General features: G+C 37.9%; 1 protein-coding gene across 2 annotated transcripts in view; it reads left to right on the forward strand.

The window, feature by feature from the left end:
* LOC108708862 (ephrin type-A receptor 6) overlaps nt 1-22,729 on the forward strand; it is a 394,409-nt gene that overhangs the window by 98,057 nt on the left and 273,623 nt on the right. For both annotated transcript variants that reach the window (XM_041583374.1, XM_041583375.1), the window contains exon 3: nt 4,475-5,138. In XM_041583374.1, coding sequence (XP_041439308.1) covers nt 4,475-5,138 — 664 coding nt within the window. The remainder of the gene's footprint in view (nt 1-4,474; nt 5,139-22,729) is intronic.

Consider the following 22,729-nt stretch of genomic DNA (forward strand, 5'->3'; position numbering starts at 1 on the left):
GGTCCTCCTGGCCCACGGAATAATAATCAACATCACATATTGGAGCAGTTATAAGGAAGGCTGTGGCCATACAATGTTCAGAACTTCTGCAAAGTGAATTAATAATGTAGGATTCTCTTGCTGGGATCTAGCAGGATGATTGGTGTGTAAATGTGTCTTGCTGATAATATATTGTACTCAAACATCATAATGCTGGACATTATCCTGTTTAGATGTTTCACACTTCTATATAAGTGTTTATTGCCTCCTGTACCAATTGCAAGAACAAAGAACGCAGAGTTGCTTGTACTCAGTGCCACCAAGACTGCAATACAGGTATGGGATCCATTATCCAGAAAAACCGTTATCCAGAATGCTCCCATAGACTCCATTTAATCCAAATAATCCAATTTTTTTTTAAATGATTTCCTTCTTCTCTGTAATAATAAAACAGTACATTGTACTTGATCCAAACTAATCCTTATTGGAAGCAAAAGCAGCCTATTGTTTTTTTTTTAATGTTTACATGATTTTTTAGTAGACTTAAGGTAAGAAGATCAAAATTACATAAGGCCCCAGGTCCCGCGCATTCTTTATAACAGGTCCCATACCTGTATACTGTTTTTAGAAAACACTAGGTCAGCATAATGGAGAAGATGTTACTGAAGAACTGATCACGCTTACCTCATTTGTAATAAAAGACACAGCAAAAGTGCCGTGGTGCACTAACCCATATTAACCAATCAGATGTTTGCTTTGAAACAGATGACAAGTACATTCTACCTGCTGAGTTTCTATGGGTGCCTAGAACTGTAGGACCTTTTAAAAAAATAACCTCATTAGGTCCTTTTATTGCTGTGCCACTATTAGGGCTAAATGATTGATGGCAAATATCTTTGTATGGCTCAGCTCAATTACAGCTTCTAACAAGATGTTTTTCACTTAATTTGCAACTCGCCTCTTGCAAATCATCATATCCTTAGTCAGTATTCCACTTTTTCCACTGAGAGTATTTTACAGATTCAGAAATAGTTATCACATCATTTTCTGGTTAACAAATCTGAAATGTGAAACAAAACAAAGTTAGATCATCTTGAGTGCATTGTTTCTCCAAAGTGCTAATGAATATGCACCAACAATTCTAGGGCATGCTGAGATTTCTTAACAGAAACCATAGTATCCAGGTCAATGTTTTGATACCACACAGGGCAGCTTCTTCAAGAAATGGGGTAATAACACAATAATTGTGTCCCTAAGAATGAACTCTGCATGGTACCAAAACATTGACCTAAATAAATCTGACTAGCTAACCAAATTCACCATGCCCTGAATGCTTCCATTTATCTCGAATTACTTAGATGCAGTAAGCAAGAGGAGCCCCTTGAAGGCAGTGAGGTTCTTCTTTTTTGCTCATTCCCGGCTTTGTTGCCTTGGGTTTTTCAGCCTTTCTTGATTGTTTTTGTAGTCCTGAAACTTTCTCCTTCTAAATTACCCTCTTAAAAATATAATAAGCATAATCATAAATAGGAAGTAGAAATTGTAACAATCCACACATTTTACATAGTTAAATTGGGTTGAAAAAAGACAAAGTCCATCAAGTTCAACCCCTCCAAATGAAAACCCAGCATCCATACACACACCCCTCCCTACTTTTAATTAAATTCTATATACCCATACCTATACTAACTATAGAGTTTAGTATCACAATAGCCTTTGATTTTCTGTCTGTCCAAAAAATCATCCAAGCCATTCTTATAGTCATTAACTGAATCAGCATCACAACATCACCCGGCAGTGCATTCCACAACCTCACTGTCCTGACTGTGAAGAACCACCTACGTTGCTTCAAATGAAAGTTCTTTTCTTCTAGTCTAAAGGGGGGGCCTCTGGTACGGTGATCCACTTTATGGGTAAAAATGTCCCCTACTATTTGTCTATAATGTCCTCTAATGTACTTGTAAAGTGTAATCATGTCCCTTCGCAAGCGCCTTTTTTCCAGAGAAAACAACCCCAACCGTGACAGTCTACCCTCATAATTTAACTCTTCCCTCCCTCTAACCAATTTAGTTGCACTTAGTCTCTGCACTCTCTCCAGCTCATTTATATCCCTCTTAAGGACTGGAGTCCAAAACTGCACTGCATACTCCAGATGAGGCCTCACCAGGGACCTATAAAGAGGCAGAATTATGTTTTCATCCCTTGAGTTAATGCCCTTTTTTATGCAAGACAGAACTTTATTTGCTTTAGTAGCCACAGAATGACACTGTCCAGAATTAGACAACTTGTTATCTACAAAGACCCCTAGATCCTTCTCATTTAAGGAAACTCCCAACACCATTTAGTGTATAACTTGTGTATAACTTGTTGGAAATATAAAAGTAAAGTTAATACCAGGGGACTGTTTTATTTAAATTCAAAAATATGTTTGTTTTTTCTATGAATCAAGCAATTTTTTTCTAACATGAACAAAAATCTCACAAATGAAAAAAAATGTGGCACCTACAACTTGTAGATCATCTGTATGTTTATTATAAACATTTTAGACATTTTATTTTTTTAAGATATTCAACACAATCATAGTATTACAGATTCAGAGAAAATGAATTTCATTTTCACCTGCGATCAAGTTTTTTCCACAGTTTAACTGGATTACATTTTTTATGATTAAAGTTACTAGCAAGAAAACAACTTGATTGACTTTAATCATTTTTTTTCGTGACTGAGCTTAAAAACGAACAAAAAAAACCTCGAAAACTGATGAATTTGCACCCTTCTTAATGTTGCTTTCTTGGAAAATCATTTTTTGGCTTTCATTTATGACAATATGTACATACTATGATATAGCTACACTCTAGAATAATTTTGCTGGTAGACAAGAACTGTCAAACCTTTCTCTCAGTATATAATATGAAAAAATAAATACTTAAATGAGAAGACAGATCATGTCTTATGATTGGTTTAACTGTGTTTATACCAAGTCTCCTTTTTGACTAAACCAAGAAATCAGGACATTTTGTTACAATGATCTGCAAACAACCTGTTGCTTTTTAGGATCAGTTTAAGACTTCAGTTATCTTCACGGAAGTTACTCTATTCAGACTATAATCTGGTAAATAGGCCCAGATGACCTAAACCATTGCTAAATCATTCTCTCTTAGCGCTAAGGTCACTGTTATATATGTGAACAGTTAGAAGAACTTTCTGAGCAACGGTGACATTTTCTCAAGTGCTCAAGATAAGTGACTCGGAGCTGCTGCACATGTATACTTATCCGTGAAGCTGAAACAAATATATCATTTTTATTTTCACTATTTTTTCTTTTGGTATTTGCTTTTTTACACAATATGGGATTGTGCCTACCTCAAATGAGCAAAACCACATAATTACTTGGCAAAAGTACATGTCCTGCCCTTACCTATAGAATTTTTATATAATTTTTGCCTTGTCCTCACGGATGTCATGAAAAGGGCAGGACACATATTTCAATTCAAAATCGGGAGTCCATATAGTTAATCAGCCAGGCCCAAGGGACTCGCCCCAGTTCAGAAAGGCATTCAACTACAAAAAGATTTATATCAAAAACGATATAAGTCCCAACCAAGGCCTCTTCAAATAAAAAATATTAATTTATTGTAATTCACATTAAAACAGTAGCTAGTAAATACAACCCCATATACCCCACCTTACGCGTTTCGCACCCTCCGGCACTTAGTCATAGGTGTATCTCATCAGATACACCTATGACTAAGCGCCGGAGGGTGCGAAACGTGTAAGGTGGGGTATGTGGGGTTGTATGTACTAGCTACTGTTTTAATGTGAATTACAATAAATTAATATTTTTTATTTGAAGAGGCCTTGGGACTTATATCGTTTTTGATATAAACCTTTTTGTAAGGGCAGGACACACACATCTATAAATAAAGGTATATATTAGTCTAAACCTGTGTGTTTAGGGACAGCCCACACATCTCTATGTTGCATGTATAGATGCAATTCATCAAAGATACTTGCGCCCAAACAAACTCCTTGAACTTGTGAATATTTGTGTCAAATGTAACTGCACTCATCAGATGCAATTGCATTCACTTTCGCAAATTATTCTGGAATTGTGGGCACATTATGGATAAAAAAAACTGAATTCATAAATAAGCCTCCAAGCCACAATATCAACCAGTTGTAAAGCACAGCCTGTTCAGCCATGCACCCATATGCACTATTAACCTGCATCTTTAGAATTGCATTTTACTAATGGGTGCACAGTATAAACCTGTGGACTTCAGCAGTGACATCAATAATGTGCCAAATGTAGGTTACACCCATTTATAATGAGGAGCTAAAACTAAATTGTATATAATAATTATACTTGATAAAGAAGAATATCAATGTCAGTACTTCGGTTTCCTACAGCATATAAATCTGCCACATCTCATATAATATATGTGTGTATGTTTTCTTTAAAAGAATTAAAGGTAATAGAGATTCTCTTTGTTCGCAGTGGGATGCCATCACAGAAATGGATGAATACAATCGTCCCATTCATACTTATCAAGTCTGCAATGTGATGGAGGCAAATCAAAACAACTGGCTTCGAACAAACTGGATATCCCGGGATGCAGCACAGAAAGTGTTTGTGGAAATGAAATTTACACTAAGAGACTGCAACAGCATCCCCTGGGTTGTTGGAACGTGCAAGGAAACATTCAATTTGCATTATATGGAGTCAGACGATGCTCATGCGGTCAAGTTCAAACCAACCCAATATAGCAAGATTGATACGATTGCTGCTGATGAGAGCTTTACACAGATGGATTTAGGGGACCGGATTCTAAAACTTAACACAGAAGTTCGGGAAGTGGGACCTATCACCAAGAAAGGATTTTACCTAGCATTCCAGGATATTGGGGCCTGCATTGCATTGGTCTCTGTAAGAGTCTACTATAAAAAATGTCCCTACATGGTGCGAAATTTGGCAATGTTTCCAGATACTATCCCTAGAGTAGATTCATCATCGCTTGTGGAAGTACGAGGTTCTTGCATAAAATATGCAGAGGAAAGAGACACTCCCAAATTGTACTGTGGTGCTGATGGCGATTGGCTTGTTCCTCTTGGACGCTGTGTCTGCAGCATTGGCTATGAGGAAGTGGATGGATCTTGCCACGGTAAGTGGACCTTGGACTACTGCTAACTAATACATTCTTCAAGCAGAATTGAAGCTATCTCTGCTCATTGGGTATCATTATATTTAGCTAAAATTGTGTTCACTGTAATTGTATTGAGACAAGCTCATTGGTGCAGTGACATGTCACACTGGGTTATTCACCGTTTAAACCCCTAAGCTCCTTTTGTAGACCAAAATATATCCTAAAGTTGACTAAATAATTGCACTTTATAGTATCTTATTTTCCCATGTGCTCATATATACTGTAAATGTATCGGACTGGAAATGTATTCCCCATTTATATTGCATTCCCCTAAAGTATGGGCACTTAAGGACCCCTGAGTTATACAGGACCTATACTCCATTTCCTGGGTCAAAAGATGACCCCTAATTATCCCAGGTTTAGCCACTAGGTGGCTCTGTGTGATAGTATATAAGATGAGTACACATGCTCAGGGTCCATTTTGTTAGTCCCTTTACCTGAGCAGGCAGAAAGGGAGAAGTGGAACCTAGACAGGTTAGGTCTAGTAAAGATAGGCTAGCTCATGTTCATAGATCACTCTAGGAGTGATATTTAGGCTTTTAGCCGAGCCGCTAAGGCTCTGCCGAGGAGTGTGAGTAGGATTATGATCCAAGTTACCATCATCCAGAGTAGGGACTATGCATTAGAGTTTGCTTTGTTTAGGGAAAAGGCTAAAAGCTGGGTATACCGTCATAGATGCTGTTTATGCTATCCTTTCTGCGGGAACTAATACTGACCAATGGTACTTGTGAGTATATGTTTATCCATTGCTGTTCTATGTTCCTGCTTATATCATTTTGAACTCCTGTGTTAATTATATTGTGCTTAAAAAAATCTGTTCTATGGTTAAGTGTTCAAGAACCACTGGCATTATTGACTATTACAGTTATACTACACCCTGCCTCCATACGCTTGCCAGATCTTACTCCCTAAGAATTAAGGTCTTATCCAGAGCACATATTGGGGTAAAGAAAGCAAGTTGGAGCAACGGTGCAGCTCATTTTACTATAAGCATAATTATATATATATATATATATATATATATATATATATATATATATATATATATATATATATAATCCAAAAATGAAGGAAGCACTCACGGCAGATTTTTCTTAGAAAAACTTTTTACTGGATCATGCAAACATCTATATATATATATATATATATATATTTGTGTGTGTGTGTGTGTGTGTCACAGTTCCTCTAAATACTTTGATACCACATATGCATTTCCTAATACACTTTTCCAAAATAGGAATTCAGTTGGTTTGCCTGCGCCATTGAATGGCCAAGGGTTAAGATCAACAGCTATACATGTTATTGGGGGTTCTAAAAGGAACTCTGACCTTAAGAAAAAATTCCCAACCAATCCCTGCTCTGACAACTCCTATATTTGTATTCTGTCTGCCCGAGGTGCTTCAATTTCCTTCAATAGGGCTTTTTCTAATATATCCTTCTCTGTCCTTCCTCATTCAAACTACAACTTTCTTTCTCAGATTAGATAGACCATGACCTTAATGGGTGTATTATTAGAGCAGAGACAAGGATTAAATTGAAGGAAAATTCCATACTGTCCTAAGCACCTGTATCCCTGCATCAGTGTGAGTTATTTAGTGTGGTTTGATGTAAGAGGCTTAGACACTTGCATGGGGATCCACATTAGCAACTATAATAGTATTGATTCCTTTTCTCCTTCAGTGTTACCTTCTGCTAAAACCCAGCCAGGATATGTTGCTTTTTTTCTGTTTTAATCTCCTTAATAAAGTAGGAAAGGCTCCTTTCAGGCTCAGATGTTACATTCTGGTCTATTTATCAAAGCTGTACATCAAATTTGGAAACTCATATACTTTTTGTTTTGGTAATAATATATTCTGTTCCTGCTTATTGTGGCCAAAGCATTCCTGATCTTTGGCACCTGTAGGAAATTGTATGATTTATTTCCACCAAAAGTATGATTATTTTAATTATAATTTGTGATGGACAAATCTGACCCGTTTTGCCTCGCCAAAAAAATTGTGAAACAGCAAGAAATTCACCAAACGCATTGACGTTTTTTCAAATTGTTTTACTATTCATTGTGTTTTTTCGCGATGAAACATGGCAAAATAATTTGCTCATCCATAATTATAATGTTTTAACTTTGCCTGATTGGTCTTTCATGTTAATTTAGGTGATTAGAACATTACGGAAATGATTATTTTTAGTACTCATATGAAGACCTATGCATACCATCTATAGGACCCAGGGCATGTTGCTAAAACTTTAAAAAAATCTTTATGGCCCTATCCATAGAAGATATATAAATCCCATCAGCAATGCTAACCATTGTACCATCATATTCCCAAAAACAAACCTGGAATCCAAGCTCTTCCGTTGTGACACGTTACTCCTAGATGTAAATAGAATCCTTGTATACAGTATATTGTGCTCTTAAACATTCATAAGCATTATTATCATATTACTATGTGCTGTCAAGACTCCTGCTAATATTGGTTTTCCACAATGGCTGATTTCTGCTTGGATTTTCCGACTTTTCAATGGCTCGTATGTGACTGCTGTGATTCATGAGCATTAGAAGAGTTGAATTCCAAAGCAGAGCGATTCTTTGTTCAAGCTTGACCAAAATAACCCCAAACTTTAGTATGCTCGCTCGCTGTTCCTGCACTCCATAAAAACTAACCTTTAAATTGATTTTAGGTAAAACAAGAAAATCATTGAAGTCATTAAGAATCCTGAACTACAATATATTATGGTGTGAAGGCACTTTATCCAAATGATTTGTGACGGATAGTAAATGTTTTATGCGCACAGAGCATTGATGGAGTAATTTATACTGACAGCTTATTTTCCCTTTTCTTGCCTTTGCATTACTTACAAAGGGCACATTTTTTTTCAGACTATACAGAGGAATCCACACTATATCACAATCTGCCACAGCCCCTCAAATTTGCAATGTTGCCTGATCTGTTGGGTTAGCATTAAAATATTATCCATTTCTCAAATAAATAGGTGTTACCCCAATGGATAAATAAGCAAGGGGTACAACTGCTTCACCCAGCAACTTAATAAAGTACAGATTTTACAATATATATCATTCTAACCTGCTGGATGAATAGGAAAAGGAAAAATACTATAGTCAAATACATTACAACTGGAGCTGGTGCAGTGCTAAGCAGAAGGGGTCGAATGCAAAAAATATACAATTCAGATATATTGCAGGGCTGCCATAGCCTTTGGAACTGCTACAACAGCTTGCATCAGTTGTAGAACAATAACATGTAACTGTAATGCAGCAGCTTGCCAATGAAATGCTCCATAAATATAATGGAGCCTACACTATTGCTTAGCAAATAATGTATTACTTGTGTAGTACTGTTGAAACAGACCCACGTTTAGCATTGATCGGTAGTGATTAGTGATGGGCGAATTTATTTGGCGAATTTGCGCGATTCGCCGCCAGTGAATAAATTGGCGAAACGGCGCGAAAATTCGCAGCAAAAATTCGCCGGCGGCAAAAAAACATTTCGTCAGCGCCAGCGCCGTTTCGCGCATTCTGCGCAGTATTCGCGAATTTTTCGGTGAAGCAAAACGGCGCAAATTCGTCCATCACTAGTAGTGATGGGAGAATTACTCCCATTTCGGTTCACCGATCAATTTGCAAATATCCAGCAAAATTCGTGAAACCGCAAAAAATTTGCAAAACTCGAATTTTGACACCCACATCAATATGCATAAATTATGCAGCTGACGTTAAAGTCAATGGCCGCAGAATAGTGTTGACACACGACGGTTGTGAATATATATATATATATATCCATCCAACTATAAGCTGGTGCACACAGAAATCCAAAAATTGTGGTCACTGCCTGGGTATTGATTAAACATATAATATAGAACTTCAAAAAGAAGCGCATTCTCAGGGCTTCGTTTAGTGCAAACAAATGTGATTTATTACGATGTTTTGGCTCCTAACTCAAGCCGTTTCGGCTCCTAACTCACTTCCTGATGACGGCTTGAGTTAGGAGCCGAAACATCGTAATAAATCACATTTGTTTGCACTAAACTCATTTTATAATGCACAAACTAGGAGCTCTAGGGGATACAAGCTGGAAGGGAACTCTGTACTTACCACCTGTTAAGACCATTATGTGTAGCTTTTGCAGCCAATGCTGCTTTCCTTGCCCTTCTTCAGCCTGTTGTAAAGTGCAGAGGCAGTGGCATGGACAATAAGCAGGGGAGCAAGTAGAAAGTGCAAGGCTCTAGGGGCTCCTCTACTTGAAGCATTGCTGATTGTAAATGTGCCAGGATGTTGCTGATTAATTGATTTTAGTGGCTGAGCCTGATGCATTTTTCACTGAATTTTGTGAAAGTCTAGTTATACAGTAAATATTTGCTTTCCATATGTCATGAGTTAAAAAGAAAATGTATGCATGAGTGAAAACAGAACAAAATGGCTGTTTGAACATGCCCTTAAAGGAGAAGGAAAGCTACAGAAGCAGTTTATTTCCAATAGATGAGCCACAATAGTGCAAGCTAGAATGCTATATTTATTCTGTAGAATGGTTTACTATACCTGAGTAAAAAGCTCTAGAAACTCTCTGTTTGTTTAGGATAGGAGCTGCAGTATTAACATGGTGTGACATCACTTCCTGCCTGAGTCTCTCCCTGCTCTGGGCTCAGATTACAGTAGAAAAGGGAGGGGGGTGGGGGAGAGGAGCAAACTGAGCATGCTCTTGCCCAGGGCAATGAGGTTTAAGCTGAAGGCAGGAAGTCTGGTGCGGAAGCCCATGTGTACACAATAGAAGGAAAGAAATGTGCTGTTTCTTTTGACAGGGGACTCAGAGCAGCACTACTTTGGGGGATTACTGGTATATTTAGATGGACCTTTCTGATAAGGCTTGCTTAGTTCTAACCTTTCCTTCTCCTTTAAGGGTGAAGTATCTTTTTTTTTTCCCCCGCTCCCTTTAGTATATTGAATTCAGCCACCCTGTGTATTGTAGTCTGTCCTGTTTTATGCTTACCAACTGAATTGTTATACCTTCGTTATTTAAGCAGGTGCACATTTTGCATGTTTTTTGAATATATCAGCATATCCTTTTGCAGCTGTGTTGCTTTTATATCTCCGCATAAGTCAGCTTGATGGATCTGGCAGTGATCCGAACGCTTTCTTAAACTGGAAGCGGAAAGTCGTAAGAAATCATTTCTGCAAGATATAACCCACCAGAGCTATCACAGGCGCAGACGGCCACTGCAAATTATAAGAATTTGCAAACCACCACAATATATATATATATATATTTTGTGATTGCTGTGTGTTCTGATTCAGTAGCTATGTTTACATGAGGTTGCCTGCCTTTACATGCTGTGCACATGATGATTACTTTCCTAAATGCAAGAGTATGCATATATTTACTGAATTCATGTTATATATCTGACAGGAAGAGTTGTTGTGTATAATTTCCCTAACTACTTCTTTCCCTTGCCCGGTTTAGACTCCAATGCCAAATTACTAGTCAAAGCATTATTCAGTATTTGGTTTTAGCTTGCAATCGTGAATGCCTTAAGCCGTGTGACATGCTGAATAGGGATGTAGCGAACGTCGGAAAAAAGTTCGCGAAAATATTCGCGAACTTGCGCAAAAATGCGAGCGGTTCGCGAACGGTTCGCGAACCCCATAGACTTCAATGGGAAGGCGAACTTTAACATCTAGAAAAGACATTTCTGGCCAGAAAAATGATTTTAAAGTTGTTTAAAGGGTGCAACGACCTGGACAGTGGCATGCCAGAGGGGGATCAAGGGCAAAAATGTATCTGAAAAATCTGCCTGTGTGTGCTTGGAAGAGATAGTGTAGGGGGAGAGCTGTTAGTGATTTCAGGGACAGATGATAGTAAGTTTGCTGGCTAGTAATCTGCTTGATACTGCTCTGTATTGGAGGGACAGAAGTCTGCAGGGATTTGAGGGACATTTTAGCTTAGGTAGCTTTGCTGGCTAGTAATCTACTGTTCTCTTTAAACAACTGCCATACGTTGACCTTGTAGGCATTGTTTGCCCAGTTTTTTTGGACGCAGCCACTGAAGCACAGTTGCCATAAAAAATATGCCATATAAATGCTGAAAATAGTAATTTTTCGCCATACGTTGACCTTGTAGACATTGTTTGCCCAGTTTTTTTGGTTGCAGCCACTGAAGCACAGTTGCCAGAAAAAATATGCCATATAAATGCTGAAAATAGTCATTTTTTGCCATACGTTGACCTTGTAGGCATTGTTTGCCCAGTTTTTTTGGTCGCAGCCACTGAAGCACAGTTGCCAGAAAAAATATGCCATATAAATGCTGAAAATAGTCATTTTTTGCCATATACGTTGAGTCAACGTATGGCAAAAAATGACTATTTTCAGCATTTATATGGCATATTTTTTCTGGCCTCTGTGCTTCAGTGGCTGCGGCCAAAAAAACTGGGCAAACAATGCCTACAAGGTCAACGTATACACTACTACAGCGGTGGATACGGATTACGTAAAATATATGAATGCTGCTTGAAAAAAAGTAACTCAAGTGGTTTTTCTAGAGACGATAATATTATCAATATTTAGACAAAATGTGAACAAGCTCACACAGCTAGATGGCGGGTTGAAGAAAACACTGTGCAAATAATGCCTACAAGGTCAACGTATACACTACTACAGCGGTGGATACGGATTACGTAAAATATATTATGGCTGCTTGAAAAAAGTCACTCCGGTGTTTTTTCTGGAGACGGTAATATTATGGATATTTAGACAGAATGTGAACAAGGTCACACAGCTAGATGGCGGGTTGAAGAAAACAGTGTGCAAATAATGCCTACAGGGCAAATAATGCCTAAAAGGTCAACTTATACACTACTACAGCGGTAGTAAAATAAAAAAAAGTAAAATAAAAAAAAATGAATATTAAAAAAAAAAATTAAAGTTGGTGCTGCTGAACTACTAGGAGCAGCAGATTAGCACACCAGTCCCACTCCCCAACACTGCTAGACTAATAGCACTGGGCTCTTATAGTAGTAGTAGTAGTAGTAGTAAAACAACAAAAAAATAAATAAAAGCAGTCCTTACAAGGACTACTGTTATTGCAGCAGTCAGCAGATGAGATCAGAAGCAGGACAGCTGCCCACTGCAGCTACATACAGAGCACTGCAGTAGAAGGTAGATTACTAGCCAGCAAAGCTACCTAAGCTTAAATGTCCCTCAAACCCCTGCAGACTTCTGTCCCTCCAATAACAGAGCAGTATCAAAACGATTACTAGCCAGCAAACTTTCAACTGTCCCTGAAATCACTAACAGGCAGCAGCTCTCTCCCTACACTATCTCTTCAGCACACACAGGCAGAGTGAAAAAACGCTGCAGGGCTTCGGTTTTTATAGGGAAGGGGAGTGGTCCAGGGGAGAGCTTCCTGATTGGCTGCCATGTACCTGCTGGTCTGGGGTGAGAGGGCAAAAAAAAGCGCCAACAATGGCGAACCCAAAATGGCGAACGTCGCGCGACGTTCGCGAACTTCCGGCGAGCGCGAACACCCGATGTTCGCGCGAACAAGTTCGCCGGCGAACAGTTCGCGACATCTCTAATGCTGAAAGCTTAAGCAGTGGAATCCCTAGGCAGCTACAAAAAGGGTACTAAAATGCCAACAGTATTATTAAACAAGCCACCTTGAATTTCAAATGATTGTATTGCTGCCTTTTGATAAATTGCCAACAAATATAAATACCGTTGGTTATGAATGTAATAAATCTGGGAAAATCTGCTGCATAGCTTCCTGTTAGAGATAGAATAGAACATTTTGTTTAAATACCATGGGGAAAATTTACTAGAGGGCAAAGTGACTAATGCTGGTGAAAATTCACCAGCGTGATGTAATTTTGGTACTTCGCCGTTTTACTAACGGGCACAGGCGTAACTTTGCTAGTGAAAGAGACTGACGCTGGCGCTCATTCTCACTCTGAAACATGTATAATGCAGCCATACATTGTTCAATCCAGTATGGTACCCAGCTCATCAGCCTGTGGGTCGAATTTGTATAAAAAAAACCCCATAAAGAGTAAGGAACCCTTTTCTTTTGGTCAATAGTCCAGTGTCCAGAACTGCAGGAGCCATGTCTCCTCTTTAGTTCCTCATCTGCTCATGCACCATGTGTCAACCGACGTGGTGCTTCAGCAGAAGAAGTTTTCAAACCTGCTAGATCAAAAACTGGTTGATTTCCGTGCCGCAAAGATATCAAATAGAATGTTCAAGCCAGCATAATTAATATCATAAAATTTATGACCAGCTTTATTATGCTGATACTCATTATTCATTCTACCTTTTTTCTACACACTATTATCCATGTGAAAAGGATGCCAATTCAAAAAAGTATCATTCATTGACCTCCCTTAACATGTGTGTGGTTGATCATCCACCAACTGGTTCTCTCTCTCTCTCTCTCTCTCTCTCTCTCTCTCTCTCTCTCTCTCTCTCTCTCTCTCTCTCTCTCTCTCTCTCTCTCTCTCTCTCTCTTTCTCTCTCTCATCCCCTATATGAGACTAATTCAGTTGTATGGTATTTAAACATATGGGGGAAAATGTACTAAGTGGCAAAAATTCGCCAGCAGCGCAACACTTTGCCAGGCGAAAATTCCACTTCCCGACCCTACCCACTTCCTGTCCAGACCCGCCCACTCCCTGTCTAGACTCCACCCACTATCCTCCCCATGTCAACATGCTCTGCTTCCCCACTGCAGGTAAGAGAGCAGCTGGGGAACGGGGTGTTCTTATTGGCTATAGAAGAAGCAGACCTGCTTTCTCCATAGTTACGCCACTGTAGAAATGTAAGTATGATAGTTGCACAATCAAGACTTTTATTACATTCTCTCATACATGTGTTTTTAGCAGAGGCAATTCTCAGTATTGTCCATGGCAGGGCATTTTGTAGTCATAAAAAGAAGCTGCTATAAGTAGCTCTGTGTGTCTTCACCGGCTTTTTGGCTCTTTTCAGCCCTTCTCACCATAACCAGATTTGGTTCCTCATTTTGTGTCTTCACCCTAAGTGGAGCAGAGGAGTTAGTCATCTGAGAAACTCTGAGGGATTCACTAAATCTTTTCATATTGGATAAATATAGAATCCTCCACAAACAACATTTGATTTGCCTAATACATATTATTATCCTAAAGTAATGCCAGCCCATGTGTCTCTCTACCCTTTCTCCCAACCTGATTCTTCCTTTATTAACCTTTCTCTTTTAGATGTAAATTGGCAAACATAAATGTGAGCTCTTCTCATATGCTCATTATGTAGCTCTTTATTATAATGTTTACATTTAAAATATTAATTGTTTATACTGTAGATTTCCCAAACCAAGCATTTGGGTTCCATTGTCAGCACCTTCTAGACAATGGACCAGATTCAATTCAGTGAGATAAAGTTTTATCACTTGAAAAATTCATGGATGAGATTCAATTTGAGATGCAATTCAAATCAGAAAACATATCTCAATTTTCTTTCAAGTAAAAACTTTGTTGAAATCTATGGGGAAAAAAACTGAATGAGGTCAAAAGTTTTTACTCCTCAAATTGAATCTTGTCCATGAGTTTTCAAGTGAAGTTTCTTATTTCCAAAATTGGTGCATAGTAATTTGGTACAGAGAGTAGGACAACATGGTCACAGTAAGAATAGATCAGTGTTGCCAAAATACTGAGAATTTAAAGAGCAATTGCTAGCACTTACAAATAGCTGACGGCAGTTGCTAGTCTGGAAGTTGAACTTTAACAACAGCCTTAGGGTCACAGACCACCTTTATAGACAATGTGACCCCATAAAATCTGTTTTGGCCAAGGCCCCAAAAGAGCTAAAGTCAAAACTGGAAAGAACAACCAGTTTTGATAGAACTATAGTTGGGTTAAACAGCATTGTTGTTTGTGATTTTCAGCCCAGCTATGCTAATTTTAAAAGTGAATTATCAGGAACAGTACTAGTTAAGTTATTAAGCATCATTTTGTATTTAATTTCTCATGTCTTTTCTTCCATTTGACTCACTTCAATGTGTGATTCTGATGATTATTCAGTGTGATTACTGTTTCAATAATACACGATTCTGAAACACTTGCTACAGAACACTTTATTATACAAAGTGAATCTCTGTCCTTCAACTCTTTGAATATCAAGGAAGTTTGAAATAATGATAGCCTATGTTTATTAGTATTATGGCATACTATATTGTACTGATATCCATGAGTGGTCTTTAAGTCTATTAAATTCTTTATTTTCTTACTTTATAATTTTGATTCATATTGAACAAAGGCCTTGAGAGATGTCTCCTCTATATGTGAAAATAATGAGAAATTGTTGAAACTATTGATTAACCAACACAATGTTAAACCTCCATTCAGATGCAACACTGCTTAGCTCCTTGCCCTGCCTCCCACTTGCTCAGTCTGCCCACACACTGTTCCACTCTCTCCCACCACTGAAAGCTCTTATTGAGGTCTGAAAAAAAATAGTACCCAAGGTACAATATACTGATCTGAAAAATTGTAATTCCAATTGTCCCATAACATTCATTTGGGAAAAAACAAACAAAAAACAATAACATTTCCCTTATTATTTAATTTCTACTCATAACTTTTCCATTTTAATTTAGTTTCTACTCCTGACTCCTGGCTATGTTTCTTCTGGTGTTTAAAAGTAGCAGAATACTGTCTGTAGGAGTCAGATAGACTGGCAATGGTGAAACCTATGCTAATGAGAAGACCTTTGAAAATGGCGCACATGGGGTTACTTGGACTACAGTTGCATGACAATGCTTTATAATGCATGACTGCAGAGACATCACGTGGGCACACCCATCCACCTGTCCTTATTTCAGCATAAAAATATTGCATTGCATTAAACCAAAAGAACCACTGTGGATGAATTGGTCTCACATGTGACACAAGCCTGGATGTTGTGCTTAGATAAAGTTTCCAGTAGCATTTGGGACTTTAGATCATTAATTCTTCAAAACAAACCAGATCTCTCTGAACAGAAAGTCTGTCAAAGGTGGGAGTTAGTTTTATCCAAGATAATGCATTCTAGTTTATAATTTGGCTTTTTAAAATGTCTTTCTTTGATTCTCGCTTATAGTGCATTCCCTAATGTAAATGTTTCTTTTCATCATTTTTAGCTTCGTGAGTGTTCAATTGTCAGCTTGGTGATTTTACACCACTAAGAGCTGAAATTAAATTTTTTCAAGCCACTGGCTTTGTCTAAAGCATTTTTCAATATTAGCATTCTGTTGCAATGCACACGCTCTGCTTATTGTATGTACATCTGATTGCAAGTTATTTTTAATCCGCAGGTGTAGCCATCGCTTGCAGTGGAAAGGTATGACCATGAATTTAAAATTCTAGTTGATATTTGGTAGATGTCTAAGCTCTCCAGTGATTCTTTTATTATGCAAAAGAAACAATTTTAAAGAATATTCTTTGGGGGATTCCCCTGTTCTCATTTACTTTCAATTTTTGCCATTTGCTAGGATACTCTGTTGGGAGAATGGGGTAAATGCTGTCTGGTACAGTACAAAATGGTTTTATGAGTTAGGTTTTCCATGGACTTGTATGATTTTCTTATTTATCTTATATACAATGTATAACTTTATGTAGGGGATTCAGTTCCATATTTTATAGTATATAAATTGTCAAATTAGTCTGTAATTTGGTAAGTAATCTTGTTACTGCCTCAAAGGCAATGGTTCCATCTTGTCAGATGAAAATAACATCTTTTAGTACTGAAGCCTCTTCCTTGTTAGGAATGGCCATACTTTGTACAAGTCTTCACACTTACAGCCAGATGGTGTTTAGAACAAAAGGATAAAGCAGTCTGCTATTTCTGAAGGTGGGGTGTTGAAGGATAATAAATAAGGTAGGGCAGGGGTGCCCAAAAGGTAGATCTGGATCTACCAGTAGATCTTTAGCTTGTGAGCAGTAGATCTCAAGACACTGTCAACAAACAGCTTGTCTAAATCACCCTCCTTTTTCATGCTTTTCATGCTAGGTAAATCATGCCAGTCAGTCCTTCTGTTATTATCCTGTACTTAAAATTTCACCAAAGGAAACAGTTGGAGAAGAGAATTTTAACATTTCTGAATGAAGTTACTTTTATTCCCTGACTTCTAAGTTCCCTTGACTGAATAATATACAGTAGAAAAAAATTATGTAAAATCTGTGAGAATACAAAATCAGGGAAATGTGTTAAAGTAACTTTTTCTTCAAGTACTGAAAGGAGCACAAGAGTCTGTTCTACTTTGAGATACAATATTTATTGACAAGGGTAAAGCTTTGCAGCATTAATGTTACACTAGGGGAAGCATATGCAAGGCCTTTCTGTCACATACACAACTTAAAGCAATAATTGATTGGTGTAGGACTGTAAAAGGGGCATATTCATTGGAATTGACCATTTACAGGCAGAACCCTGGCATAATATACATCTGGTTAGTATTTTAAACCTTTTTAATTTCACAAATGATAACAAATAAAAAATGTAAAATGCAGGAAAACTTAAAATCAGGGTACTTAAAATCAAGGTTTCACTGTACCATTATGATTTGTTGACCTGTTAATGGAATGAGTGAGAGCAATGAAAAGTATAGTGTAGGGGATCAGACACACCTTCCCCCTGTTCTGCCTGTGACATCACTGAGCCCGGTTACAGGCAGGGGAATGACCGAATGGCTGGAAGCCCCAGAGACTGTCTGGGAAAAAGAGGATGATCTAGAAAGAGCCTGGGTTTGGAGCCAATTGCAAGGGGTTACGAGAAAGAGAGGGTTATAAAAGTGCCCCTACTGCAGCATCCAGCCAAAATCAGTTTGTGTGAGACTATCCAAGAGTGCAGAGAAGCTGCTGTTTCATGCTGTGCAGTTTTGCTTGAGAGTTCTGCATCTCTAGGTTCCCTGCCAAGCTACTATAGACTCAGGAGGTGAAAGTAGCCACTGGTGAGATTTATCCTGCTGCAGAGCTGCCTGTAATCTTAAGTGTGACTGCCTCTGAGAGCACCTGGGTGAATGAGCCACCCAAGGGAGGATACTGGCGAGGATACAAATGTGGGCCCTGAATTGGAGGACAGGTCTTGTGCATTTACAGGCTACATGGGAGTGGCTGATAAGTTCCAAAGGGAGAGCTACTTTCGGGAAAGATAGTGCTACCTGGGATATAAGAGCTCTTGGGAATGGACATTCCATTTGAACTGAACTGTGTGGTTATTAACACCTTCCAGAGGATTGGGACTTTGATAATAAAAAGGACTGTGTTGGAGAAACAGTCAGATACCTAATAGTGAGTTAGGTAGGTCCCACAAGTCTGCAGTGCAGGAGTGTATTGTGTTTTAGATTGCCCAAGTTCTTTCACTTCTGTTTTACATAAAGTTATGTGTGTTTCATTCACAAACATGTGTGTTTGATTTTTCCAAGTGGAACCCCCTCTGAGGTGTGCTCTGTAAATCCCATTTCCCAGTACTCTGCATACCCAAAAGGGATTCAGGGCCCTGGATTGTAAAGGGTTAATTGATATTTAAAGAGACAGTAACCAAAATAGGGTTATAATAGTAAGGGTCATGGGTCAGGCCACTACTACTAGGGTGCATAGTTTTTCACTATGAAGCAGTTTTACCATATGTTAATAAAAATATCTTAGTTCCAAAGTTTAGGGGGCGGTTAAAATAATTTTTTTGGGGTCCCAGTTACTTCTAGTCATGCTACTGTAGTAGGGTTAATAAGCCTTTATTTCAACTGCAGAGATGATTGTTGCCAGTGGATAAATTATTGCATTTTATTATTGCCTTAAATATTTATTCTTTTTATGCTGAACTGCTGGACATCATTTATGTTATAGAAAAGATCTTATTTTGGGTTTACTTTAGGAACACATTACTACTTTATTTGTGTAGGTTAAACTGCTGTTCCTGAAAGGTTAACTTGCAAAATTAATCAAACCAAGCCCTTGCATAGTCTTCACTCAAAGACTGCGAAACAGTAGCTTAAGTATTTCGGACAACAAAAGACAAAACTTACGTTTGATCATTGAGAGGAACTGCAAGAGGTCCTTTCAAGTATATTTCCATTTAAGTAAAAGGATTAGGTTTATTTTAGACAGCTGCGTATCTAAGCCTTGTCTGTAAAATGGTTTTATCTCAAAAAGACATTACTCCCAAAGGAAACAGTAGGAGAAGTGAGAAAACAGAGTTTTAACATTGCTGAAAGCCCATTAGAAAACTAAATTAGCAGCAATTGCATACCTGCATGATTTTTTTTATTTTTAGTGCTTTCTTATGCTACGCTTTCATTTTTCCAGCTGCTGTTTGGTGCACTGTATATTTATTTTGATGGTGGCTTACGGAGTCAGACATGAGGGATAAAGTATCTCCTACTGCGTGTAATGAGTATATTACAAGTCACCGAGGAGATTTGTGGTTAGGTCTTTATAACAAAGCAGAATTCTCTAGGGACTGATAATATCCTCATTAGAAACAATAGGGGATATAATATTCATCTTAAGAAATAAAGACACACACACACACACTCCAAATCATCTTACTATCCAATCAATAGCTGATTGTACTGATCCAACCTTTTTCAGAAAATAAAAAAATGTTTTCTTAATCAATGTGAATTGGTCCCACAAGAATTACCTTTGTTCATGGTACTTTAGCTTAATACCTGCTTCATCATACCCTTATTGCAGGTAGGTGAAGTGATTTCCTCCTCCAACTAAAAAGCACTACTGTAGGTATCTATCAGAAGAGGAAATTCATAGGCCCTGGACTTCATGCCTCCATGGTGAACTTAATTGGCTAGAAAATGTCCACAGCAAAAGTAAAATTAAAAGAAATCTAAACAACTGAATTTAAAATTTCTCAAAGCATTCTTCTAAGAATCTGGATCAACTGGAGTCATTTATAAAATTTGTGCAGGGCATATTTATTTGCAAAAGGTTGTATTGCCAATGCTTTTTAGTGATCGCTAAAATATTGCACTGATGTGCTCATCTTTCCTTTTTTTGCGGATTTGCGTTTCTCGTAAATTTTCACCCACTGTGCGAGGTTGTTGTTGTGACCGAAAATAGCATTGACAGTAACTTACAGTAAATTCGCAATTTGCAAAACTGTTTTATCCGCCACCAAATTCGTGCCGTAATTCAAATGCAGAGTGTGTATGCATAAATATTCACAATTTGCGATTTTTGCCATATTTAAAATATGGCAAATAGACATTCGCAGTGTGAAAAAAAAATTGCGATTCCGTTTGCACATTAAATACACCACTCGTATCCAGCTTTATAAATATAACCATGTGCAGTGCAAATATATTCACTGTGCAAACCAATCTGCATAGATCAACATTACTAATTGAAGATTGCATTTACATAAAGGCTTGATAGTGTTGAATAGACTGGTGGCAGGAGAAGAACAGCATGGCCTCAAGTAAGGTTAGAAGCCAATGTCCACCTGGAAATTAAGACATATTTATCAAGGGTCAAATTTCAAATTGAAAAAATGAAATTCGAATTCTAAAAGACCAACCGAAATGAAGTCGAATCAAAGGAATCTCACATTTGATCGATTTTGATTCGAAGTTTTTCCCCAAAAAAAACTTAGATTCACCAATTGACTCCAGATTGGTTCTAGGAGGTCCCCCATAGGCTAAAACAGCAATCCGGCAGGTTTTAGATGGTGAATGGTCAAAGACAAATTTTTAAAGAGACAGTACATAATAAATTTCAATATTCTGAATTCTAATTTTTTTCATTTGAAAATTCACCTCGACCTTTGATAAATCTGCCCCTAAGAGTGGGTACCAAGCACCTGTAAATGGAGGATCTAAGTCCAGCAGAAATGTTTTACAGGCATGTAATAGAATTACTTGTTTCTGGAGCTATTCCTTAGAACTCCATTAAAAAGCCTTTAAAAGCCTGTTTCCTTGAAACATATGCACTGAGATACAAGGGTCCAACTCTCTCCAAGTACTTGCAGCTGTCATGCTCCTCTTTGCATTTAATCCAACAACTAGGTACTATAAGATGCAGCCAGTAACAAAATATTTAATAAACAATGAGGCGTGCTGTACATGTGTACATTGACTAAAGTGTCAAGAGAATGTATGCCCTGACATATTCAAATATTGGGAATATTTTATACCATTTAGTCTCTTGTTAGATATCTCAGCGTTTTATCTACTTCTCTATCGATTCATAGTTATAAAAAAAGGAAAGATTTTCACAGCAGTGCTAAAGATTTTGGTATTTTATTTTCATTACTGTAAATCAGTAAAATGATGCTCTCCAGAAACTGCACATTCATCACAATAACAAATATAGATTTCCCACGGGGCTCTCATATTTTATGCGTGTCTGCCAGTGGGATATCTTTATATCTGAAAGCCTGTTCATTATGCTGAAAGGCTATCTTTGATTTCCATAGCTTAGATCTATTGGGTGGTATCACAATGCTGTTGGCAGTTTGCTTCTCTAGACCTATTATTTTTCTTCTAGTAAAGGGATCCCATAGCTCTTATTAAACAGAGCCCAGATTTTATTGCGCTTGAGTTTCATTTGTGATTGTTTATAATAAAATCGAAAGAATCAAAAAGTGAATTGGTTTTTCGATAGAATGTTGCAGTGTTGAATCACGTAATGGCCCAAGAGCCAAAAAGGCTGTAGTGTGGGATACCTGACAATAAGAAAACTTTTTGCTTATAGAAGGCTGTTTAGATGTACCTAAACTTTTGAGGTGTACAGTGACAGAGACAGGGCTAATTAAGACTTTAATGAATTGATAAATACCTTGATGCATTACGTTTGCAAGTCAAGCGGTAAAGGAATATAGAGGGACAATCTTAGAGAGGGCTACATGTATATATGTGTCTAGAACCAGGGACCCTGTTTACACTTGCTGCTTTCCCACTAGGCTGAGCCACAGGAATCACTGTGATTTTTTCCTGGATGTTAATCAGTGACTCTTCCTCCCTGCCATATTCTCTGGCTGGATCATTGTGCTATTACTGTGACCAAGCCTCCCAAGTATCCTGAATTCTTGTTCCCTGAAATCCTTGTCTTCTGGAATCCTTTAAGTCCATTGCTGTCCTTGTTCCCCTATTCTCTGACTTCCAAATTGTACATAGATACATAGATAAATAGTTAAATTGGGTTGAAAAAAGACAAAGTCCATCAAGTCCAACCCCTCCAAATGAAAACCCAGCATCCATACACACACCCCTCCCTACTTTCACATAAAATATATATACCCATACCTATACTAATTATAGAGTTATGTATCACAAAAGCCTTTTATATTGTCTGTCCAAAAAATCATCCAAGCCATTCTTATAGTCATTAACTGAATCAGCCATCACAACATCACCCGGCAGTGCATTCCACAACCTCACTGTCCTGACTGTGAAGAACCCCCTTACGTTGCTTCAAATAAAAGTTATTTTCTTCTATTCTAAAGGGGTGGCCTCTGGTATGGTGATCCACTTTATGGGTAAAAAGGTCCCCTGCTATTTGTCTATAATGTCCTCTAATGTACTTGT

The sequence above is a fragment of the Xenopus laevis genome, chromosome 2S (assembly GCF_017654675.1).
Source record: "Xenopus laevis strain J_2021 chromosome 2S, Xenopus_laevis_v10.1, whole genome shotgun sequence".
Taxonomy (NCBI): domain Eukaryota; kingdom Metazoa; phylum Chordata; class Amphibia; order Anura; family Pipidae; genus Xenopus; species Xenopus laevis.